At 37.2% G+C, this 26,139-nt stretch overlaps 5 protein-coding genes across 19 annotated transcripts in view; 3 read left to right on the top strand and 2 right to left on the bottom strand.

The window, feature by feature from the left end:
• The window catches only part of LOC143348816 (serine/threonine-protein kinase MARK2), a 294,206-nt gene extending 286,257 nt beyond the window's left edge, over positions 1–7,949 (top strand). For 14 of the 15 annotated variants that reach the window (XM_076779449.1, XM_076779447.1, XM_076779446.1 and 11 more), the window contains 2 exons: positions 46–157; positions 2,779–7,949. In XM_076779449.1, coding sequence (XP_076635564.1) covers positions 46–157; positions 2,779–2,997 — 331 coding nt within the window. In that variant the 3' untranslated portion in view covers positions 2,998–7,949. Of the gene's footprint in view, positions 1–45; positions 158–2,687 lie in introns of all 15 variants that reach the window. The other variant, XM_076779453.1, reaches the window with a different exon arrangement.
• A 3,903-nt stretch (positions 7,950–11,852) lies between these two features.
• Positions 11,853–12,857, top strand: Apf (purine phosphoribosyltransferase family protein Apf). Its single transcript, XM_076779531.1, has 2 exons — positions 11,853–12,208; positions 12,361–12,857. Exons 1-2 carry the CDS (start codon positions 12,103–12,105, stop codon positions 12,675–12,677), a joined length of 423 nt encoding a protein of 140 aa, XP_076635646.1. The 5' UTR covers positions 11,853–12,102; the 3' UTR covers positions 12,678–12,857.
• A 3,924-nt stretch (positions 12,858–16,781) lies between these two features.
• On the bottom strand, positions 16,782–21,728 carry Socs36e (Suppressor of cytokine signaling at 36E). Its single transcript, XM_076779486.1, has 6 exons — positions 21,384–21,728; positions 20,556–21,179; positions 20,121–20,434; positions 19,821–20,060; positions 19,486–19,752; positions 16,782–19,421 (listed from the first exon to the last, which is right to left on the bottom strand). Exons 2-6 carry the CDS (start codon positions 21,025–21,027, stop codon positions 19,086–19,088), a joined length of 1,629 nt encoding a protein of 542 aa, XP_076635601.1. The 5' UTR covers positions 21,028–21,179; positions 21,384–21,728; the 3' UTR covers positions 16,782–19,085.
• A 157-nt stretch (positions 21,729–21,885) lies between these two features.
• Positions 21,886–23,055, top strand: LOC143348839 (pyroglutamyl-peptidase 1). Its single transcript, XM_076779500.1, has 2 exons — positions 21,886–22,413; positions 22,480–23,055. Exons 1-2 carry the CDS (start codon positions 22,195–22,197, stop codon positions 22,870–22,872), a joined length of 612 nt encoding a protein of 203 aa, XP_076635615.1. The 5' UTR covers positions 21,886–22,194; the 3' UTR covers positions 22,873–23,055.
• Positions 23,049–25,192, bottom strand: Ints14 (integrator complex subunit 14). The gene is made up of 6 exons (XM_076779493.1): positions 24,793–25,192; positions 24,389–24,713; positions 24,089–24,300; positions 23,761–24,015; positions 23,361–23,690; positions 23,049–23,297 (listed from the first exon to the last, which is right to left on the bottom strand). Exons 1-6 carry the CDS (start codon positions 24,967–24,969, stop codon positions 23,070–23,072), a joined length of 1,527 nt encoding a protein of 508 aa, XP_076635608.1. The 5' UTR covers positions 24,970–25,192; the 3' UTR covers positions 23,049–23,069.
• Positions 25,193–26,139: the final 947 nt, after the last annotated feature.

Below are 26,139 nucleotides of genomic sequence, written 5' to 3'. Positions count from 1 at the left end.
GTGCGCGGCCTGATCGTGCAGATTTAAGACATTCTTTTGTTACAGCGGAGCAACCACTAACGATGAGCAGGTTAAACCACGCAGTCTACGTTTCACTTGGAGTATGAAAACTACCAGTAGTCGAGATCCAAACGAAATCATGTCTGAAATTCGAAAGGTATTGCACTGGAACATAAAGCTTTCTATTCATTGCCCTTCTTGGGACATTTTTTTTTTAATGAACGCTGTAGCGAGAATATAGTTTCGAGTTAAATTTATGCTTTATTGAGTATTGGGTTCGTGTAGAATGACCCAGTATGTATAATGAGGATATTATAATTAGTGAAACTCGTACACAAATATCTAATGAATAGACTGCGGATGATTATGCATAAAAAAACTACAGAATGCACTTAATATGTAAAAATATAAGAAATACTTAAAGTTAGATACAAATTATTATATTTAGGGATTGAAAAAACCCTTTATGAAGCTCACATTTCATTAATTCTATTGAATAGATGAATTTGCATAAATATTGGCAGTCTACTAACGAAGTACTACTTTTTTATTGCCTCTACAATAGTATTAGTATCTATCAATTAGATAGAAAATGTACTTGGTATTAATTTTCAATGCTCATTCAAGTATTCACAAACAGGTATAATTTCAAACATTTATTTCTATCAATTACAGTGTGCAATTGTTTATTCGAAGTTGTATCTGTTTTCTTGTACTACTTATTTCATGCTGAACAATAAATATTCCAAGACTTGGTTAGAATAATGATAAATATCGATGCTAACTAGGGTTTATTATTTTATCCCTTGTACATCAGTATAAAAAATTAATACCAATTTCCAGAATTGTTTGAATAGAAGATCGACAGACAAATTTGTTTGTCCAACGTAATTAATCATTTATGTATACATATTGGGTCATGCTGCATTGCTTAATACTTCACAGTTTCGGCCAATCCTGACGTACATTGGGTCAACAATGTTCCTCATGCTACTAGAATTTCTTAACGAATCGATTGCAATGTTACAATGTTCTTTAAACATATTTTCATTTCATAGTATTGAAAAGGAAATTTACTTATTCTTTCATTTGTTCTTTTCGCTATAAATACTTGAGTATCTAAGATGATGTTTTAATTGTTTTGGTACGTTACACAGTAAGCAGTATTTAACTTTTCGACACTGCTTTTTGGATTTCCTCTTAATATATTCAAATAAACATATTGCTTGATTGTAGTATTAATAAATTTTAAACTTCCAACCTCTGAAGCACCCGTCAAACTGAAATACATACTCTCCCTGTGGAATGTACACCTATTAACTATTTTTAAAGCTTGGTTAAGACTGAGAAATTCATTTTTAAATCAACTCTTGTATAGATCACAGCCTGCCGGACAAAAACATTTATAAACACTTTGTAACGTTGTAATAAACTCATTAAGAAATTTAAGTAGGGTGTATCGGAAACATTGTTGATCCAGTGTACGAAAGGGTACTCTAAAATAACTAGAATTATTTTTCTTTTAACGTGTTTATTAAAATTTACCATTTCATGTTCTAGTCTTCTTCAAAGTACTCTCCACGCGAGTCAATACATTTGACCTAACGTAGTTTCCACTGTTGGAAAGTTTTCAGGAACTCTTTAATAGGAAATACTGTTCATCGTCTTGGATGATATTCTTTCTACTTTCCTTTCGATAGGTTTCTTCGTTCATCTTCGTCTGTTCTCTACTACAAACTGTTTAACAAACGAACAGTGGCGGATTTAGAACTAAAAAGGAGCACGTGCATTTATGTGCAACGCGTTTCCAGCAGTGGAAGAAACTTCTGAACAAGTATATTTGACTCGCACAAAGCATACTTTGAACAAAACTAGAATATGAAATTGTAAACTTCAAACTCTTTCATTCCCAAATTATTAAACAGTCATGAGAAAAAATATTTCTCTGTTCTCTCTTTGCAGTGGATTTTTTTAGACCAAAATAGTTAAAACTGTTTCGTTGTCTATCCTCTCTCAAAGTTTGAGTTATAATGGATGGACTGTGATTTTTTGGTATTGATCAAGATAATACTGTAACGAGAAATAATTTCATATAACCATTTACTTAAAACGATACTATTTTACAAATAATAGATTACAGAATTTTTGTTTTACTGTGGTTGAAAATATAAGTGACAGTAATATTCCGTTCAATAATTCTAATTATTTTTAAAAGACCAATTCATTTAATGTCTAGATCTCTCAAAACAGGGTTGGTAATATTGCATGTGTTTAATAATTAAGAAGAAAACAGTAATTAATCGTATAAAGGGATGGTTAGGTTAGGTTAGGTTAGGTCTGAGTTAGATTAGGTTAGGTCTGGGTTAGGTTAGGTTAGGTTAGGTCTGGGTTCGGTTGGGTTATGTTAGGTTAGGTCTGGGTTCGGTTAGGTTATGTTAGGTTAGGTCTGGGTTAGGTTAGGTTAAATTCTAATTAGTTTTAAAAGACCTATTTATTGAATGTCTAGATCTCTCAAAACCGGGTTGGTGATATTGCATGTGTTTAATAATTAAGAAAACAGTAATCGTATAAAGGGAGGGTCACGAAGTAATGTGAATATTTAATGAAAGTGGTCGGTGTGGCTGCAGTGGGAATGAAAGGGTTAATAATCATGATTAAAAAAAATAATTCCTGTTATTTTTGTGTAGTCCACGGACATCGGAACGTAGTTTTTGAAAAAAATTACGCCAGTCGCCCGAAAATCCACTTGTTTACTAACCGGTTTGTCGATCGCTTCAGGTACTGGACGCCAATAAATGTCAGTACGAACAACGCGAAAGGTTTCTGCTGCTGTGCGCGCACGGCGATGCGGCGACAGACAGCCAGGTACAATGGGAGATCGAAGTGTGTAAACTGCCACGACTCTCTCTGAACGGCGTGCGTTTCAAACGCATCTCGGGCACGTCGATCGGTTTCAAAAATATTGCCAGCAAGATAGCGAACGAGCTGAAGCTGTGACTGCCGACAACAGGCTCCCTAGCCGCCCGCGCCAATCCATAACGCCCTCGTGATCGATCGCACGGATTCCTCGCGACCGCCGATGACGACAACGACGACGACGACGACGACGACGACGACGACGACGATGACGATGACGACAACGACGACAACGACGACGACGACGACGACGACAACGACGACGACGACGACGATGATTTTCACTCTTCCTTCGTCTGGGACTCCGATTCCGATCCCGATCCCGCACCGGATCCCGATCCCGAATCAAACACCCGTGAAATCTTCGTTTGACGATGTTCTGCGGGCCCCGGTCGAGCAACGGAAAATTACGTCAACGGATGGTCGAGAAAGCTTCGAACGATCGTCGACCCATCGATCGCGACACGAGTCCCGGAATCGTTCGTTTCACGAACGCCACCTAGCCTGGGGACCCTGTGATCCGTCGGAACACGTATAAATTACTCAAATACTCCCGAGTGCCAAAATGTGGGACTAGGTCGGATGTTCATGAAAACGGATAAATGAATCGGAAGAAAGACAGGAACACGTTGGGTAAAGGGGGTGGGGGGTGAAGGAGAGAATGCTGCTGCGTGCGTGTGCCGCGTCCACCGACGGAGAGAAGAGTGGGGGAAGAACGCGAGGAGCAGAGGAATCCCGCCGATCGAGCGCGCGCATGCGCGTACTACGCAAGATTGGTCCCGCGAATCGCTTATTAAGCCGGTCGTTGGGTAATTCGAAATTCTTTCTCGTTCGCGACGAGACTCGATAAACGAAAGCGACAAAAGCGCGTTGTTTCGCGCGTACAACCGTGCACTTCAGTTTCGATGAACATCGAGACGGTCCGTGTCGCAGAGCCAGGGCGCGTCTTACAGTATTATTTATTCGAAGCCCACATTGTCTCGATGATGCATGTCGCGGCTGTCCACGGCGTAACCCGGACGCTCGTCTTTCTTTGTCCTTTTATTTTGTCCTTTCTTCTCGCCAATGGTCTAGAGATTTCGAACTATCCGAACGGTGATAGACACGATCATTGTACTTCAACTGTGCCTAACGATGCGTTATCGATGAAGCGAGAGCAGAGTGAAGAAAGGGTGGAGGAAATACGTGTGCACTCCGCAGAGGAGAGAAGTGGTTGTCAAAGTGAAAGACGTTCGATGAACGCGCATTATGTATACGTATATATATATATATATATATATATATATGTATGTATGTATATGTATATGTATATGTATATGTATCGAAAACCCGCGACGTAAAGAGTCTTTCTTTTCGCAACGTTGTCTTTTAGCTACGATTCAAAGACGCGTAAGAGACACGTTCGAGGAAATCGAGAGGTCTGTTTGTAAATAACCGATCGAACCTCTCGGACGATAAAAAAAACCTGTAAAGGAAACACGTAGAATTGTACTCGTAACAAAATTACCTTCACACACTTATCATCCTCCATTTAGCGTCGACAGGAAATTCAACCGTTTATAAAAGCGACGCGCGCCGAACCATTACGTTTTTTTTTTTTTTTCGAATATTTTTACGCTACTTTACCTTCCTTTTTTTTTTTTCTTTTTTTTTTATATCGTAAGTTTAAAAGCTATGCAGCACTATAGACGTTAGCCGATTAATCAATGCGTAACGATAATTATTATTATTATTACTATTATTATTACTATTATTATTACGATTATTTTTATGGATAGTATACAAGTAATATTACGAACACAAATGTTAAACGAGAAACGAAGGCGAAAGACGAAGAGGAGCTATTATTTAACAATTATTTAGGAACTAATCGTCGTCGAAGCGATTCCTACTCGTAGCTCGTGCGAGTAAAAAACGACGCCCAAGTATTTCGCTCCGAAAGAATTCCGGGATAATACCTAGCAAAAGAAAGAAAGAGAGAGAGAGAGAGAGAGAGAGAAAGAGAGAGAGAGAGAGAAACACGCACGCGCGTACGACAACGTCGATAAATGAGATCTGTTATTTCTACGAAGGATATCATGTAAGATTATATTTAAGTATTGTAATTGGCTATACACTATTACGCTATTTAACCTTTTATTCGCAGATGTATTCGCGGTTGAATGAAATTAAATTAGGAATTATTGTAAATGTAGAGGCGAACTAGAGAGACTTGGTGTATATAAATAATAATAATATACGAAGGTACTAAATTAACCAAATAAATGAAGCCTCACACCAAGAACAGTTAAATAAGAGAATAACGCAAAAAATGAAGAACAAAACGCGAAGAATATGCAAACGGGGAAGCCCAGCGGAAGATAGCCGGAAACGGAGAAGAAGAAATAAAAAAAAAAAAAAGAAAACAATGGAACGAGGGAATACCGGACGGAAAAAAAGAAACCTCGGGATATTCGAGTGTCGCAAAAAACTTTTTATATTTGCCTAAGATTAATCGAGTACATATTACTTATAGGCAATGACTAATTTATTTAAATAAATACGAAACTCGAATGATTTTTTCACGTTTCTAACACGCGCTGTACACGCGCGCGCGCATACAATGCATACGTTACACACACACACGCGCGTGCAAAGACAACCCACACACAGGTACACGTACACACGTACACAGACATGGAATATACAGGGTGTTCGACCACCCGTGGGAAAAATTTTAATGGGAGATTCTAGAGGCCAAAATAAGACGAAAATCAAGAATACCAATTTGTTGATGGAGGCTTCGTTAAAAACTTATTAACGTTCGAAGTTGCGGCTGTAGAACAGCAATTTGTCCATCTACTTGAATTTTTTTCTCGAAAATGCGCAAGATTTCGGGGGTATGTTTATTGACCAAAAATGCTTGTAATTGCCCCCAGGAACTAAAAATAATTTTTCCAGAACGATTCGAAATTTTTCAATTTTGGCCGAAAAATATAGGCACCTACCGCCTGTCGGTTTTTCTTAAAAATTAGTTTTTGATTTTTAGTAATTTTGTTTGACGACCTACAGAAAAGTTGTCTAATACTTTTTTGTAGGTACCTATGAGCTCTACTTCAGAAAAAAGTTTCATTGAAATATGTTCACAATTATAGGAGTTAAGGCTGTTTGAAAATTGTACCATTTTTATGGCGTTTTTTCTCATTTTGCGGGGTCAAGGATCAACTTTTCGAATATTTTTGCAATTTCTATATATTCTCCATTAAAATACGCATTGTTTGCTTTTTTAAACATTAAAATCGTCCAATCCGTTCGGAAGTTATGATGTTTTAAAGATACGCATGAAATTTCAGTGAAACATATCAGCTATGGTCAGACATGAAATTTTCGGTAATGAATTTTTTCCTCGAAACTGAGTAGGATTTCGGAGGTATATCTGTTGACCAAAAATGCTTGCAATTGGCCCCTGTAACTAAAAATAATTTTTCCAAGACGATTCGAAAGTCTTTTTTTTTCACCCAAAACTTTCAGCACTTACTCGAATTTTTTTCTGGAAAGTGGATAGGATTTCGGAAATACGTGTAATGACTAAAAATGATTGTAATTGACTCCTCCAACTAAAAATAATTTTTTCAGAACGATTTGAAATTTTTAAATTTTCAGGGTAACTGACAGGTATGGTCAGACATATTTTCAATAATGAATTTTTTTCTCGAAATTGGATAGGATTTCGGAAGTATGTGAATGACCAAAAATGATTGTAATTGACCCCTCCAACTAAAAATAATTTTTCCAGAACGATTTGAAATTTTTTAATTTAATTGTTAATAACTTTTTAACGAAGCCTCAATTGACAAATTGGTATTCTTGATTTTCGTCTTATTTTGGCCTCTAGAATCCTCTAAAATTTTTCCCAGTGGCTGAACACCCTGTATATATATATATATATATTCCAAAACGCCGAGTGAAAACATTTTCGACCCAGCTGAATGTGTTTACTCTCCATATACATACACACACACACACGTGCTCCTCCGATGCGTGGCTCTTTTCAAATCGACAAACGACTGATAGCAACTAAGTACCGTCGACGGTCTGTGTATATCGGAATTGTTCACTTTCAAGAACAATACTAACGAAAAAGAAGTTTTCGATCCGCGACGGAAAACTGTACGCGGTAACAGGCATCGGGACTTACATAAAACTTCTCCATTCCTCCCCTCGCTAACCTCTTAACGATATCTAACGAGAAGTAACTTTCCTTCCTTCGCTGAAATCACCAACGGGTACACTTCTTCAGACGGGCGAAACTATCTTGGAAAAAAAAAGAGAATAACGAAGGAAGCGCTTGGTAACCTTTTATTCGTTATTCGTTCGATGAAAATGATAAATCGAAAGTTCGTGACTTTTATTCGAACGCAAAGTTTCGCCCGTCTCTGGATCAACGACGGAGAATCAGCACGTCCGCGGAGTACGATCCGAAAACTCCTCTTTTGTTGACTCCATTTCATGTAAAAAGCAGCCGATAACGAAACAAAATGGGATTAACCGAGAACACTATAGTGCGTTTAGTACCAATGTTTGCGCGCGTTACAGCGATCGTGCGTGTCTCGATAATTCGAATAAATCCATTGTATAATTCCGAGCGCGGTCGCCGTAACCCGAAACGGACACGCGGAGACAATTGTAGAAAACGAGAAAAAAAAAAAAAATTTATCTTTACGGATAGCGGTTACGAATTAATGTTACAGAGTATAAGATCCTTCGATAACGTTTAATGGTATATGCCTGTAAGACGCAAATAGGCGAAAATGAACAAAAAAAAAAAAAAACACCATTCTATACTGTAACGATATATACATAACACAACCCATCGTTCGCTCGTTCGCTCGCCGCTCGCTTGCTTTGTCGAATAAATGTAAAAAAAAAAAAAACTTATTATCGATACTTAATCGAGAAGAACGCGCGTTCAAAGGGAGGCTCGACGATTTAAAAAGTTACGAACCCCCCCGCCAGAGGCGCTGAACGGATGACACCTGGAAAAATAATAATAACCTTGAACGGCGAGCGACGCTTTGGTCGTCGAACCCGCCGCGCCGACAGAAAGTTTTTGTGATTTTTGTATGTAAGTAATAAAGCGACAGGAAGAGAGAGAAAAACAAATTATACCGTGTCCGGTCCCGGTTGAGTCCGGTTCGTCATCCATCCAGCCGCATTCACACTTCGCCCTGCACGCACATACACACATGCAATACATACACGTGACAGTTTGTAGATAGGTACGTACATACAGCTTTGCTAAGTGTTTTCTGGTGATCGGTATTTAGCCAACAAAAAATGTAGCAGAAACATTTATAATAAAATGGTAACACACATTGTTTCCCAATTCAGATTCCTTTCGAAGCTGACCGGTTCTGTTGCCTCGAAAATCCGACATTTTGTTTGATCTTGCGTCCACTGACGGATGAGACCTCGAAAGAGGTACATATGTGTATTTCAGGAAGAAAGAAACGAGAAGTTGGGAAACGTGAGTTTGAGGAAAGAGAAGAACAGGAACAGGGAAAGATATGTCAAGATCGAAAATTTTCAATATGGCGGATTAGTGGACCAACTCAATTCGTATTACGAATCATCATTTGCACTCAAGACATCTGAACAACTCTTGCACGAGCCAAACTGCTAAATATGATTAATAAAAACTAAATTCTTAGCTCTACCTATATCATTATAATTGTAGTCATATTCAGCACTGTTGGAACAAAGTTGCACCATATTTGGACCAAATAGAAATTCACGTAACTATATCTAATTGCATAGATATATTTATGTGTGTATAGATATACAGTGTTCGGCCACACCTGGGAAAAATTTTAATGAGGGATTCTAGAGACCAAAATAAGACGAAAATCAAGAATATCAGTATCTTGACTGAGGCTTCGTTAAAAAGTTATTAACGTTTAAAGTTCCGTCCGTACTGAATTTTTTTTTCGAAAATGCGCAAAATTTCGGGGGTATGTCTATTCACCAAAAATGATTGTAATTGCCCCCCACAGCTAACAATATTTTTTTCAGAACGATTTTAAATATTTTAATTTCGTCGACAAATTTCACATCTTCTTGAATTTTTTTCTAGAAAGTGGGTAGGATTTCGGGGGTATGTCTATTCGCCAAAAATGATTGTAATTTACCTCTTCAACTAAAAATAATTTTTTTAGGACGATTTGAAACTTTTCAATTTTGTTGAAAAATTTGTCTACCTACGCGAATTTTTTTCTCGAAAATGCGCAAGATTTCGGGGGTATGTCTATTCACCAAAAATGATTGTAATTTACCTCTTCAACTAAAAATAATTTTTTTAGGACGATTTGAAACTTTTCAATTTTGTTGAAAAATTTGTCTACCTACTCGAATTTTTTTCTCGAAAATGCGCAAGATTTCGGGGGTATGTCTATTCACCAAAAATTATTGTAATTTGTCTCTTCAACTAAAAATAATTTTTCCAAAACAATTTGAAACTTTTCAATTTTGTTGAAAAATTTGTCTACCTACTCGAATTTTTTTCTCGAAAATGCGCAAGATTTCGGGGGTATGTCTATTCACCAAAAATTATTGTAATTTGTCTCTTCAACTAAAAATAATTTTTCCAAAACGATTTGTAATTTTTTTTTTTCCGTCGAAAAATTTCACATCTCGAATTTTTTTCTAGAAAATGCGTAGGATTTCGGGGGTATGTCTATTCACCAAAAATTATTGTAATTGACCCCTGCAACCGAAAATAATTTTTCCAAAACGATTTGAAATTTTTTTTTTTTCCGTCGAAAAATTTCATACCTTTTCGAATTTTTTTCTAGAAAATGGATAGGATTTCGGGGGTATGTGTAATGACCAAAAATGATTGTAATTAACCCCTGTAACTAAATATAATTTTTTTAGTATGACTTGGAATTTTTTAATTTCGTCTAAAAATTTCAGTATCTACTCAAATTTTTTTCTCGAAAGTGGGTAGGATTTCGGGGATATATGTGTTCACCAAAAATGATTGTAATTGACTCCTGCAACCGAAAATAATTTTTCTAAAACGATTTCAAATTTTTTTTCCGCGTTGAAAAATTTCACACCTTCTCGAATTTTTTTCTAGAAAGTGAACAGGTTTTCGGGGGTATGTCTATTCATCAAAAATGATTGTAATTGACCCTTGCAACTAAAAATAATTTTTCCGGAACGATTTGAAATTTTTTCTTTTAGACGAAAAATTTAGGCATTTAATTAGATTTTCGGTAAGGAATTTTTTTCTCGAAAGTGAGTAGGATTTCGGGGTTATGCGTAATGACCAAAAATGATTGTAATTAACCCCTGGAACTAAATATAATTTTTTTAGTATGATTTGAAATTTTTTAATTTCGTCTACAAATTTCAGTATCTATTCGAATTTTGTTCTCGAAAGTGGATAGGATTTTGGGGATATGTGTGTTCACCAAAAATGATTGTAATTGACTCCTGCAACCGAAAATAATTTTTCTAAAACGATTTCAAATTTTTTTTCCTCGTTGAAAAATTTCACACCTCGAATTTTTTTCTAGAAAGTGAACAGGTTTTCGGGGGTATGTCTATTCATCAAAAATGATTGTAATTGACCCTTGCAACTAAAAATAATTTTTCCGGAACGATTTGAAATTTTTTCTTTTAGACGAAAAATTTAGGCATTTAATTAGATTTTTGGTAAGGAATTTTTTTCTAGAAAGTGGATAGGATTTCGGGGGTATGTGTAATGACCAAAAATGATTGTAATTAACCCCTGGAACTAAATATAATTTTTTTAGTATGATTTGAAATTTTTTAATTTCGTCTAAAAATTTCAGTATCTACTCGAATTTTGTTCTCGAAAGTGGATAGGATTTCGGGGGTATGTCTATTCACCAAAAATGATTGTAATTAACCCCTGTAAATAAACATAATTTTTTTAGTATGATTTGAAATTTTTTAATTTCGTCTAAAAATTTCAGTATCTATTCGAATTTTTTTCTCGAAAGTGGTTAGGATTTCAGGGATATGTATATTCACCAAAAATGATTGTAATTGATCCCTGCAAACGACAATAATTTTTCCAGAACGATTTGAAATTTTTCAATTTAATTGTTAATAACTTTTTAACGTAGCCTCCATCAACAAATTGGTATTCTTGATTTTCGTCTTATATTGGCCTCTAGAATCCCCCATTAAAATTTCTCCCAGAGATGGCCGAACACCCTATATTTACATGGCTTTTTATCAACAATATTAACACATTGTGGACCAATCACGAGTTAATTCATGTTTGTCTGTTTCAATTCATGAAACTCCAGGGCGTAATAGAATATTTCAAAAAACTTTGTTCATTCTGTTTAGAATTCTGTGTGAAATTGTCAACAATGTTTCAACACCACCGCAAACAGTGTTGTTACCAACATTCAACCGCAACTAACCTAAAATTTAAATCTTTGCTAGCCTTGCGATATCCTAAGCGATACAGATGATTTTAAAAGAAATTTGGTTTCTACAGAGATCTCTTAGATTTATCTGCTCAGTTAATCGAAAAGCATTAATTTAATGTTAACCTCCGTTGGGTCGTTTAAGTCCAAAAAAATTTGTTTTCTACAAAATGAACGAGTCTGTCTGCTTGCTCCCTCTACCTATAACTTATCGAAATAGAAACTCTAATAAATGCCTTGGAATTTTTGCAGAGATTTTTGTAATGCATAAAACAATGAAAAACCCAAGCCTGAACTTAAAAGACACGTGTCGTTCGCGTTAATGAATATAGGTTATGTTGATGCAAGGTTAAATATTCTTAATTTTACGTCTTCTCAGCTGAAGTTTTAAAAATACAGATTTACCCATTTCAAGTAAAATTAACTCTAGAGAATTAATATTTTCCTCGAGCAGAGCAAATTAATTTCTTCGAATTACAAAATTTGCACAAAGAAAGTGTGAGAGTGGATAGTTACACACAGAGTATCGTGTTAATATTTTTCTATTGAAAAAAGGTGTATTTATTAGTTTCCACAGAAGCAATGTAAACAGAGATTACGATTTCCATGTTCTACGCTCAAGTTCTAAATCTTGTTACATCCAATTACGATCGTACTGGAAGTCCTACGACGCGTCACTGCTCTTTCGATAAGTACTTGTCCACATACTAATCGCAATAAACTGTCGATTTTCCCGAGGATGTCACGACGCGCTTGTGGATTCGTTCTGTTTCGTCGAGTGCACGAAATTATCGAATATCTTCTTATGCAAGCCACGTACGACGATCATTGGTCACCGCCGAAAGGTTCGTAACGAGATTGTCTCTTTTTGCGTTGCATGCGTAACCCTTGCTCGATTCGGAATAAAACTTTGCACCGAACAGGAAGCGAACGAGAGATGAAATTTCTCTGCTTGAAACGAACACGATCGCGTTAATTTTCCATAATTTGCTCGAAGGTCACGTAGATCCCGGTGAAACGGACATGGAAACCGCGTTGCGCGAAACAAAAGAAGAAACTGGCTTAATGGTCGACGATATCAAGATTTTCGAAGACGCGAGACAAGAACTGAACTACAAAGTGAATGGACACCCGAAAATTGTTATTTACTGGCTAGCTGAATTAACAAAGCCCGACAAACCCATCAAAATGTCGGACGAACATCGAGCGTTCAAGTGGCTTCCGCTCGAAGAAGCTTGTTCCACTGTCGAGTACACAGATATGCAAACCACGTTGAAAATATTCAATGACTATATACTTAAGAATCTGTCGTAATATACCTAGTACCTTTTCGAAACGTTTGTCAGAGATTAATAAAAATTTACATTCTGTTACTGGAGTGAAAACTCTAATTTGGGACGCTCTAAACTATTGTATTTAAAAGAAATTCTTGAATGTTATATATGAAATCGTATAACGTAGAATTGTAAGTGCAATGAATGTAATGAAAAGAGATTTATTCGATTATTTTCATTTAATATTTAGGTGACATAGAAACGCTTTTTCTTCGCGTCCTCGCCAACAGATGGCGCAACAATCGCGTGCGCGCAATTTACTAAACTAGGGAAAATACACCAGTGTCACTGCAGCACAGAGATGCCAGATTAAGCACCCGGTGCACTACTCACACTATGCCAGATCACGCGTACGTGAGCTCGTGGAGTTTCGGAGAGTCGACAAAGGCAAACTGACGCATGCTCTCTTTCTCGATTATTCCGAAGTTGCCCGAAGTAACTTCGGACCGCCTCGTGGGAGTCGAGAGAGAAAGGCTCACATTTGCCTTCTCGCTCTTGAACAACTGAAATCCGACCTCACGACAACGGCATACGATTCGGAATCTCGACTGCCCAGGTATTTTTACTTGCCTTTCCTAGAGTTCATTACTAAACTCTGCAAATTACTCCTGGTTTCTATTTGCCTCTGATGACCTCTGATGACCAGTGCTGACAAAAGTACAGAACTCCCGACAACTTTTGACACCATACAGCGACTGTTACTGACTGCTCCTGATTACTGCTTGCCTCTGCTGGACTCTGCTGACCATCGCTTATATTTCTGACAACCTATAACGATTACTACTGACTTCTGCTAACCTCTGTTGGTCTTTGCTGATCTCTGTCAGCGTGTGCTTGTCTCTGCTGAACTTTCCTGGCCTCTGCCGAACGCTACTGACCACTGCAGGTATTTCTGATAATGTATAACGATTAATACTTACTACTGCATGCCCCTACAAGTCTCTGCTTGCCTTTGCAGGTTTCTGCTTGCCTGTGCATGCCTTTGCTGGCCTCTGCTGAACACTGCTGACCACCCCCGATGCTTCTGACATCGTATAACAATTACTACATGCTACTGTTCGCTCCTGCTGATCTCTGCCTGCCACTGCATGCCTCTGCTCGCCTCTGCTGACCGCTGCTGACCACCTCTGATGCTTCTGGCAACATATATCGCTTACTACTTGCTACTATTCGCCCCTGGTGATCTCTGCTTGCCACTGCTGGCCTCTGCTGACCACCGTTTATATTTCTGGCAACGTACAACGATTACTACGACTCCTGCCTTCCTCTGTTAACCTCTGCCAACGTCCCCTGGCCTAAGCTAGCCTCTGCTGACCACCGTTTATATTTCTGGCAACGTGCAACGATTACTACTCGATACTGCCACCCTCTGCTGACCTTTGCCAACATCTCCCGACGTCAGCTGACCATCGCTGACCATCGCTGACAAATTGTGACACGATGTAATATAATATAATATGTTTATATGTATTAAAGTGTTGTATAATGTAAATCTTTGTCAATAAATGATATAATTTCAAAGAATTCTATGTGTTCTCATCATTTTTACCCTTCTTTTCCTATCGAAATCATTCCCTTAGTTATAAGACACTCCGAATCTTTTAAAATTTTCCAAGTTCCCTGGAAAGATTTCAAATTTCCCGCCGCCAGGAATTTCTGCGAATTCCTGGAAATGACGTAACTTCTAGGAATTCCTGAAAATTCTCGGAATCCCTGAAATTTCCAAGAAGCTTCAGTAATATTACATAATGTTACGTAATATTACGTAATTTTTGCCGAAAAATTCCGGCCGGAGAAATTTTAAAGAGCTATTACGTAATATTACGTAATATTACGTAATTTTTGCCGAAAAATTCTGGCCGCGAGAAATTTTGAAGGTCTATTACGTAATGTTACGTAATGTTACGTAATGTTACGTAATATTACGTAATATTACGTAATAGCTCTTTAAATTTTTAGCCGAAAAATTCAGGCTGGAATTTTAGCCGCTGCCTGAAACTTCTTGGAAATTTCAGGGATTCCGAGAAGTTTCAGGGACGTCGGTAAGTTTCAAGGATCCGAGTATTTTCAGAAATTCTTAGAAATGACGTCATTTCCAGGAATTCGCAGAAATTCCTGGCGGCGGGAAATTTGGAGAGGGAAAGAGAGGTAAAAAATGATGAGAATACATAGAATTCTTTGAAATTATATCATTTATTGCCACAGATTTACATTATACAACACTTTAATACATATAAACATATTATATTATATTACATCATGTCGCAAGTTGTCAGCAACGGTCAGCAGTGGTCAGCGATGGTCAGCTGACGTCGGGAGATGCTGGCAGAGGTCAGCAGAGGCTGGCAGTAGCCAGTAGTAATCGCTGTACGTTGCCAGAAATACAAGCGGTGGTCAGCAGTGGTCAGCAGCGGTCAGCAGAGGCCAACGGAGGCCAGCAGAGGCATGCAGAGGCAAGTAGAGTCCAGCAGGGGCAAGCAGTAACAAGTAATAATCGTTATACGTTGTCGGAAGCATCGGGGGTGGTCAGCTGTGGTCAGCTGTGGTCAGCAGAGGCTAGCAGTGGCAAGCAGAGTCCAGCAGGGGCAGGCAGTAGCAAGTTGTAATCGTTATACGTTGTCAGAAGTAACAGGAGTAGTCAGCAGCGGTTAGCAGAGGCCAGTGGAGACCTGTTGACGGGAGGTCGGATATTAGTTGTTCAAGAGCGAGAAGGCAAATGTGAGCCTTTCTCTCTCGACTCCCACGAGGTGGTCCGAAGTTACTTCGGGCAGCTTCGGAGAATCGAGAAAGAGCGCATGCGTCGGTTTGCCTTTGTCGACTCTCCGAAACTCCACGAGCTCACGTACGCGTGATCTGGCATAGTGTGAGTAGTGCACCCGGTGCTCAATCTGGCATCTCTACTGCAGCTCTAAACGTGAGAAGGTGCAGTGCGTTTTATGAAACAGTAACCTAACCTTGTTCGTCGGATTCGAACGTCAAACAAATATTTACGAATATGATTAATCCGTTGCAAAGGTTACTTTCGTTCCTCCAATATTGGTATTTTAGATATATGCTCGTCACGGAGCTGTACATGGTTGAAAAATGGGAAAGAAATTTTACCAGTATCCTTTTCAGAAATGTATGAAATTTTTCTGCAACATCGCACGTAAATTTACTTCCGTCTCTTACATCAACGATTATCACAATTTCTTTTCGTATTGTCGCGTGTGTAATTGTCCCTTATTATTTCCTACTTTATTTTCGTATTAAATACTTCCAACCAAAAGATCTCTCTAACAATATAATTTGATACAATTATTCTATTATACATTCTCGTGTCTTAAATACATTGAAAAACTTTCGTATCAGAATCGTTATTCTCGTTTATAAACAAACACTTAACTACGTTATTTCCTATATTAAATATAGATATATTTCTTATTACGCTCTTCTTTCTTTTCTTTTTATTCAATTGTAAAGTATTACTGCCTGTTATGCAATATACGCTGCATACTTGAAAGAAATCATATCGCAAAAAAGAAAAGACATGCACAAGATCGTTATAGGCTCTACAGAAAGCGAAACTATATTTTCTTCCGATTTTTAAGTATAATGTAACTTGTTAGATATCGAAACATTAAGCATGTGCAATTAAAAAATCATTCCACAAACAATTAGTAACGGAATCTTATTTATTTAATATTTTTAATGCATATTTTTCTAGTACGATAAGTTAATTATTGGGGCGAGAAACTGACTTGTGATTCTTCATAAACGAACGATACATTTCGCGTGGACATTACCGTACCAAGGAATAATTTACATATACACAAATAATTTCTTAGTTTCTTTATATTTAATAATGATAAACACGAACACAGACAGTTTTTTCAATGATATTTTGTGTTAAGTAGGCACAACAGGAGCGATATGAATCAAATTTCTTGGAAAGTGATGTTCGACAAACGTATTCAAAGACAAACGTTACCAACGATACTGAACTTTGGGCATTTATAATCTCTCGCAAGCACAATTAAAGTATAAATCCAGTTGTATTTTCTATGAATATCGATTAAATTAAATTACAAATAAAACGTTGAAAAAAGATAATAATAAGAGTTTTAATTACTAAAAAAATAAAGACAAATGAAACTTATAATATGTTGTGTATCTCAAGCGGCCATTGCAATGTATTTACAAGTTGCTTCATCCAAATTAACGTATATTATCTGTGATGTGAATGTAGACGTGATAGGATTAAAAACGATAGCTACTGTTTAAATTAAGCTACTGTTCTGTTTTATGCAGATTATGTACGGTTTACTTGCTAATATTGCAATCGTTCTGTTTGAGAGAGGAGTCGAAACGAATTTCGACTCCCCGGCGCTATAATACTGTGCATATGATAATAGTGGATCCAAATCGTTCTTTTCTGCAATCCTTAAATCAGACATTTCGTTAGAAAAATTATCGATACTTATCACAGGAATGTAAATACACAAGCTCGTAATAGTAGAGGAATCTTATTCAGAAAGATAGAACGAAGAAAAAAAAAAGAAAGAGGACGGACAATGTTAAGAAAAGGATCATTTCTTAAATTTTTCAACGGTCGCAAAAAAAAGAAAATACATTTTTTTTTGTAAGTATCGACACTCCTGGCAGTGATATTGGTCCCAATACTGTACATATGCCACGTATGACTGTAGTAGAGTGGTAGATGCGAATGAAAAATTAATAAAGTAACGTACGATAGTTCTATTGAATATGAATACAGAGACTCATATTAAAGATAAATACAACAGTTTCCGTTTCACCACTGTTTACGTTGATCCGGCTCGAGACGAAAGTGATAAAGTATCGAATTTCATCCTCCGATAGAAATCATCAAATTTTTTGTTATATTTCTAAATCTATACGAAAGTATTCTCAATATATCGGTGAGATTTTTCTAGTGAAAACGAAACCAAACACCGTCTTGAACAAGCTTAAATTATATACAGGGTGTTCTGGGAAAAATTTTAACGGGAGATTTTAGGGACCAAAATAAGACGAAAATCAAGAATATCAATTTTTTGACTAAGGCTTCGTTAAAAAGTAATTAAAAAATTTCAAATCATTCTGAAAAAATTATTTTCGGTTGCGGGGGTCGACTACAATCATTTTTGGTGAATACACATACCCCCGAAATCCTAACCATTTTCGAGAAAAAAATTCATTACCGAAAATTTAATGTCTGATCATGAATGAACGATTCCCCTGAAATTTCACGTGTTTCAAATCGCCTTGAAAAAATTATTTTCGGTTACAAGGGTCAATAACGATCATTTATGGTGAATACACATATCCCCGAAATCCTAACCATTTTCAAGAAAAAAATTCATTACCGAAAATTTAATGTCTGATCATGAATGAACGATTCTCCTGAAATTTTACGTGTTTCAAATCGTCATGAAAAAATTATTTTTGGTTGCAGGGGTCAATAACAATCATTTTTGGTGAATAGACATATCCCCAAAATCCTCCGCATTTTTGAAAAAAAAATACAGGAAGCTGGACTTTTTCGGCGAAATTGAGAACTTTCAAATCGTTCTAAAAAAATTATTTTTAGTTGCAAGAGTCGATTACAATCATTTTTGGTGTATACATGTACCCTCGAAATCCTACGCACTTTTGAGAAAAAAATTCCTAAAATATAATGCATGGCCAGAAATGTACACCGGAAATTTTATGTGAATCTTTAAAACATCATAACTTCTGAACAGATTAGACGATTTTAAAATTTTAAAATGCAATCAACGCGTATTTTGGTGAAGAATATATAGAAATTCTAACAATATTGAAAAAGTTGTTCCTTGACCCCGTAAAGTGAGAAAAACCCCATAAATCTGATACAATTTTCAAACTACCATAACTCCTACAACAGTGAACGTATCTCATTGAAATTTAGCATGGAAGTATATCTCATGGATACCTACAAAAAAGTATTAGACAACTTTTCCGTACAGCGTCAACCAAATTAGTTACACATGAAAAACGAATTTTAAAAAAAATCGACATAATAAAAAAAAAAAATTTCTATTCTTAATTTTCGTCCTATTTTGGCCTCCAGAATCTCCCATTAAAATTTTCTCCAGTGGCCAAATACCCTGTATAAAGGTCTTTAGAAACGATTCGTATAATTAAAAATAGTCTGAACGAGGACTTACTTTCATCGAGAAAACCTCATCGATCTATTAACGATACTCTCGCGAAGATAAAGAAATTTTTATTTCGCATTAGCGTTCGATACATCGATATGCATCACTTCGTAGTTTCGATATCTCGCTCGCTCTCGGATGTAATTCACTCTCCTCTTCCGAACGGCTGGTTTCGGTGTTCCATCCAAACGCGAGATAAATTCGCCGCCTTAACCAGCCTTCAAAATAATCTGCGGCCCCGATTTCCTTACTTGACAGGGGGAGCTACTGTATGATATGGATCTTCCGTCCGACTGCAAATCGTTCTCAGTGTCCAATCGCCTGACTCGTACCCTTTGCTTGTAATGGTATTCCTTGAGATAACTTTTAAGCGTCTTTGGCAATTGCAGCTTATTTATACCGTCGTACGTCGTTCGCGTAGTTATCACCGCTCGACACAAGTGTTGCAACGGAAAGGCGAAGTTCCGATGCAACGGTATCGTGAGCATAGGTTCGAAGAACATACAACAAGACGGGTCCTTATAATGCTCGATTAAACCACACACCTGAAAAATCGCGCGTTGAGAACAGTCGATCCTTCCTCTTTGCAAAGATGATTTTAGTACGTACCGTTTCCGAGGCGTACACGCCCGGATCGTGCGAGTCGAAACTAAATTTGTGATTCCACTGTTCGATTCGGGCATGCAGCGAGCGTCCGTATTTTCGAAAGCTAACAGAGAACAGAAACTCCTCCTGGGCAGAGTCACGCAACAGGAACGTGCCTTCTTGCTTGTCCTCTAGCAAACGTTCTGCTTCGTATCTATCCATTTTGCCCCAATAAAACGAACAAGCTGTGATCGATCTGAGGTCCGGCACAAGACAATGAACGTAATCGACCTGTAATATGTAATGAAACGTAATGGAATGTCTGACAAACGTAAACAAACTGATCCTAATTAATCTACCTGTGTATGTGCCAGCCTTTCGATGTTTGGAATTAACGTAAAATCGATTTGAGATAAGGCTGTGAGCGCGGCTGCTTGTATGCCAGCATGCGCTTGAAACAGCGCCGCTAAACTGTCCACTGTTATTCCATTTGGATGCACTTGTATACCTGAAGAGTAATTAGGCTTATAACCAGGAGGAGGTTCAACGCCTTCCTCCATTTCTCGTGCTCGCTGCAACCGAGCTCTTTCGTCGCAGTCCTACAACAAAACGACAGAATTCTGAATATACCCCTGTCGAAGAGAAAATATATTATGTACCTCCATCGGAAACTCCTCTGGATTGAACCTCGAAAGGTCAATCACAGGACTGGGAGGGAGCGGTCCAAGTACTGGACTCTGGGGAGCAGATCGACTGTTAAATATGACACCAGCTCCCATAGAATGCTCTTCGGTTCTTCTGTAACCAGTGCACACGCAATCTGAATTGTTATTTCCGTGGCCAGGGATAATGTCCGTGCTTTTGGAACCTTTACTCTTGGCACAATTAAATTTTAACACCCAGTTGCTACGTTTCTTTTTCGAAGATAAAACGTGGGTACACACTGGACTTTGATCCTTGTTACGCTGTTTACCTAAACATATTAAAACACGTATACGCATAGAGATTAAAATTTATAACCTCTTGCACTGGAAAGACTGTGAACGTTGCAGAGACATTGAGCGGAAAGAAGATGCAAGTAACACGTTTCTTACCTTTTCGTTTTCCAAATGATAATGTTTTAGAAGATCTCCTTAAAGGAGGGTTTACAGGACTATCTTCCGAACTACTACTAGTATTACTACCCTCGGAACTACTGCAACACGGTTCCTGTTGTTTAAAACGTATCTCGCTACTAACGTTCCCATTGCTACAGATCTGCTTCGAATCCTGAGTTTCGACCGGTTGACTATACAAGGTCTCAAATTTAGAATTGTGATTATCTAAGTCTAAATTTAAATGATCGTTGTCCAAACTTCCGTCAAACTTGCATTCGCCGTGCAAGATCAAATTTGAATTTAACGCAGGTACATTTCCATTATTCTTATTATCGTGTAAATTCTCTATGCCGTCTTGGTTCGTCATCTCTAACTGCGATGATTGAATAACGTTAGCGCACACTTCGGAAGACTGCCGTTCGCTATCCATTCTAAAAAATTCTCTGAGACTAGCGAAATGCTGTCCCATTATTAAATGGATCGACAGGCATCTTATCGCCTCAAAAGTATATCATTTGTATCTTTTTTTTCTTTTCTTTTATAGGAATATTCTAAATACTTTCACGTTACACTTTATCATTATATCACATAAGTTGCCAATCGGTATGAATTTTTGATCATCTAAAACAAAGGAATTTGATATACATTAGAAAAATTATTTTCTCCGTAACAAACGTTCTTCGATTTTCTCTGAACAAATAAAATTACGTTACGGAACTATATAGATCGTGATAGAAAAAGTTTCAACAAAAAATAAACCTTTTACTATTTACGACGAAATCGTACTCGTTAAAATTTCGAATGTAAACGTAAATATATATTTACCAATAGTATAAAAATTCTATTACGCTAATTGTTTCCTCGCGAAGGCTGTTAAATCACTTTTTTCAAGCGTTCATAATGAGTATTTCCTGATGGCAGCTACTTAAAACACGTCCAGACAAGTTTTGACAGGATTTCCTCGGTCGATCGGATCACGTGTACCGACAAATATTTTTAGTCCCCGTTAAAGTATTTATCTCACGGTACGATCGAAATCATACTTTAAAACACGACACACCGTTTTTCTCGACGATCGTAATCAAAGAAGTAAAATTGTCAAAACATGACCTAATGCATAGTCGGCCATTTTCCCTAACTGGTTCTTTCTCGTGCATCATTGGTAAAGTGCAAACTAGATAGTGTTTCGTACGCTGGAATAAGAAATTAAGTTTAGATTTCAACCATATACGTAGATGTATGTACAGACAATTATTTTCATTCTTTATTTAGAACGTACCGTTCGTATGCACAGATATGATTAAAAAAGAAAGAAGAGTAGAAGAAATGCGTTTCGTTTTATTTCCGTTAACGATATAACCTAAAAACTCTTTCTCGAGAGTTTATATCGATTATCGTATATTTAGAAATTTAAACAGCCTAAAACTCTTTCTCGAGAATTTATATCGATTATTGTATATTTAGAAATTTAAATAGCGAGCAACGCGATCTCTTCGTGGCATTACTGTTATCGCAATGACATCACAAAGCCTTTACAAATCCGTTCCGATGACATTGTTATCAGATTTTTGCAATGATAAACGTTACTAAGTACTGTATAACAAAGATCTCGTAAATGTAACAATACGAAGTAACGATGGAGTCTAATTTTAAATACATAGTTATAGTGACTGGATTCGGACCGTTCGGCAATCATGTTATTAACGCCAGCTGGGAGGCTGTGAAAGAATTAAGTAAACTGCACGCCGATTCGAGGGAGTTGAGAGACGTTAAATTGATCATTAAAGAGATACCAGTTTCGTACGACGATGTAGCTAGTTATGTACCTGAACTCTGGAAGGAGTATAATCCGACGGTAAATCTTCATTTCCAACGAAATCGTATTTTGTTATGTTAAATATATGAAAATTTGTTTTCATAGGTAATTCTACATGTCGGTGTGTCGCAGCAAGCTAACTGTTTAACTATAGAATGTTGTGCGCACAGCAATGGCTACGAAAGGCCAGACATACACAATAAATGTCCAGACGAAAGTAACATTACGCAGAAGGTATTAAAAACTAACATCGATGCTCATATGATTTGCGACACGATAAATGAAAATTCAATGGAAACAGAGTGCAACGCTTGCATTTCGTACAATGCAGGTAGATATCTGTGCGAGTATATATTTTACCAATCTCTGTGTATAGAGCCTACGAAAGTATTGTTCGTTCATGTTCCTGATTTTAACACATATTCGAGCCATCAAACTGCCAAAGGCTTGCTTCACATTTTACGTTCTATGATCAAATGCACGAGGGAAGATAATTGAGAAGCAATGGTCGTTACTAATCGTGGGATGAGCTTCTTGACGTAAAAATTATAATCCGATTTTATGAAAATAACTTACGAATTGTATTTTAGATAATAGAAATGATCACAGCGTAAAACATCAAAATTGTTTTTAATGTAAAAATTATTACTGTTTTATGCAAATATAACATTGTATCACAAATGTTATCGTCTCGTTTACGATCCTCCGTGTTGGAACCTAGTACGCGCGGGTGGTATGTTGTACCTAAGCTCGAGAAATTCAGATTTCCTTATCATAGAAGCTACGTGGCCCAGTTGGATCGTACAGTCGGGGTTCAAATTCGGTGGTAATAGTGTACACTCCCTTTCCAAAATGCACGCCAAACCTTCCAGAAGCTCCACGAATCCCATCGACGCAGCAGCTCTGCGCAGTCGATTCACTTCCTGCGTGAAAATTCAAACGTCACGGATCAAATGGATTCACGACTTTAAATACGATCGTTTTACCTTGTAAAAGTTTTGCGTTTTCTCTGGCAATTTCCTTGCGTGCCTTAAAATTTTCTGAATATCAGATTGCAGTCCAACTTGGCGAATCCAAGAAGGCGCGTTCTGAGTGTAACTTCTCTTTTCGTTTGGTCTGACTGGGAAGCTAACGGCTGCTCCCTTGGCCGCATCTATCGGGCCTAAATTACTGAAATTACCTAACCACGGTACAACGTCTAGACCTGGCTCCAATACCGTTAACATTAAATTTGATTTTTTTTTTGTATCCGCCCACGAGTATATAAAACCGTACCATTCGTTATTTAACAAACAAAGCGCTACCATATTTTCGACCTGCAGTACGTACACAGAAATTTATCACATCCTCGATGACGAGAAAATAAAAATTCTTTTTAAATGCTACCTTTAATGCTCCGTGCAATAACACGCAGAAGGATGGTATTTTTCCTTCGTCTCCGTTCTCGTCTGTGTCCGAATCTTCTTCGAGAGATATGCCTTGCATACTTGGACCCTTTTCCGTAGCTAATGGTAAAACTAAATGTCTAGATATAGCGCTGGGGCTACCGACATCTGCTACTGATATAAATCCGCAAATCTCTATGGTTTTTGATATCATTAAGCCGGACACTAATTCGAAATCTGTTTTCTTGGTATAAGGCTAAAATAACATAGGCATATTGCATCGGGTCTAGAGTAATTAATGTTTGTTTCTTATATGTTTTATTGCTTACCATAGGCGCTGGCGATAAAAGAATACACGAACCTAAATTTCCACATTTTAAATATCCTTGAAAGGAAACGTAATTACTTTCTGCTAATTTTTGGAAACAAGCCGTGATCGAATGCTTCGACAATGGCGCTTCAGGCACAAGTACCACACTGTCGCCTCCAGCTAACTCGACTAATCGTTGATAAAGTGGTAAGCCCATTTGTAACCCAGCGTCTAACAATGTATCAAACATTAGGAATGTACTTCGGACCGATGAATCTTTTCTAAAGACTGTTAAACAGTTTTATCTCTTTAAATATACCTTGTTGCGGAGCAATGCATACAACGCTTAACTTTCCTGGGTAAGGAAAAGGTAATGGGAATGGATTTACGTCTCTGGTTACGTTTAAAGAATTCAAAGAGTCGCCTAAAGACATCGGACCTACTCCAGGATTGCCATCTGTGATTAGTACTACTTGACAGGCTGTGGTATTGCCCCACTCCGCCATAATAACATTATTAACGCCATGAAGAGCAGTTTCTATACAAGTCTTATCGCATTCCTCTATATTTTGTAATTTTGAACGTATGCTGTCGTAATCGCGAGTGAATGGACAAACAACTTCGTACAACGAAGAGAAGACAACCTGAAGCGAAAAACTAAATATAGTATGATCGTTCAAAACAACAACAAAGCGGTATAACATAACCTCAAACGATGCTTACTAAGGACACGAATTCCAGCTTTGAATTTACTTGTAAATAATGTAATAACGCATTTATCCCGTGTACAGCTAGATGATGCCTCGTTAATTGCTCATTTTGATTATTTTCTGTGGAACCGGTTCCTAATACGGGACGTCTCATTGACAGAGATACGTCCAATGCTATGACGGTTGGCATTTTTGCACATTAAAAACAAGGTTAAATTCTAATCTACATAGACGCGTCTTCTAGAACTACTTTGTACATTAAATATTATCCGATACGTTGATGAAGATATAACATTTTTAGGCTAAACACGCTGTTTGTTTTTATTTCAGGCTGCACATCGATTTGTGTGCAGAGATGGCGTGCAAAATCACTAACAGTGATCACAAAATCACGATCACGCTCGTGATTGAACTCCATTTACGACCGTGATCCGGAAGATGGCGTTTTAGTAGCGGTTCACGTTAAAGATGGCGTCAACTGCTACTTTTGAATCACTCGTGATTCGACCACATTCATTCCCAATCATAATTCGTGATTCTTCGTGATCGCTTTTGATTGGTGGGGAGCGTTCTTTTCACTTTTCTCAAATTATGTCCTTAGACTGTATACGTATTATATTATAATATTGTCTAAAAGCAATGTTAACATAATTTTCTTATTAGAAGAAAGAAAAGGAAAAATTGAAAGTGATAAATAGATGTAAATATAAGTTTTATTTCTCATTGCTTCAACATTCGTTTCATAAATGTTCGTGAAACTTTTCAACAAAGTAATGAATACGCAGAACTAACCTGTTTGTAATTTTTGAATTCTAACTATGTTCACATGAGAATGTTCGTTTTTGAGAAAATTGGCAAGAACTGGAAAACCAATAATTATTTATTCTTGTTCTTCCCAAACGTAAACGAAGAAATAACTTTTTATTCGCAAATGATACGTAAATTGTTTGCGACGTTATTAAATAAACATTGTTTGAATAGAGATTTGACTGTTATTTGGAATTAACATTTTATTGTCACTTATTTGGATGTTAAAGAAAGTACCATTCTTCCACGAGAGGGCACAATGTGTTTACATCCCCACTCCTGGTGCTGTCCGCTGACTCACAGGTATTGGTAGAAAACAGTGACGAAGATCGGTGACAGCCAATCAGCGGACTGCAACAAGAGTGGCGATGTAAACTGTGCCTTCTTCTCGTAGAAGGACGATATTTGAGAACTCAAATAAGAAAAGAAAAAATTTAGTTGTGCAGGTCTATATTTACAATATTAAAGAAAACATATAAAAATGCAAAAAGAATATCAAACCCTGAAATATACGAAACAAGTAGGAAATACATCGATTATTTTCTAACTATAT

The sequence above is a fragment of the Colletes latitarsis genome, chromosome 12 (assembly GCF_051014445.1).
Source record: "Colletes latitarsis isolate SP2378_abdomen chromosome 12, iyColLati1, whole genome shotgun sequence".
Taxonomy (NCBI): domain Eukaryota; kingdom Metazoa; phylum Arthropoda; class Insecta; order Hymenoptera; family Colletidae; genus Colletes; species Colletes latitarsis.
This window is presented reverse-complemented; position numbering and strand designations above follow the sequence as displayed.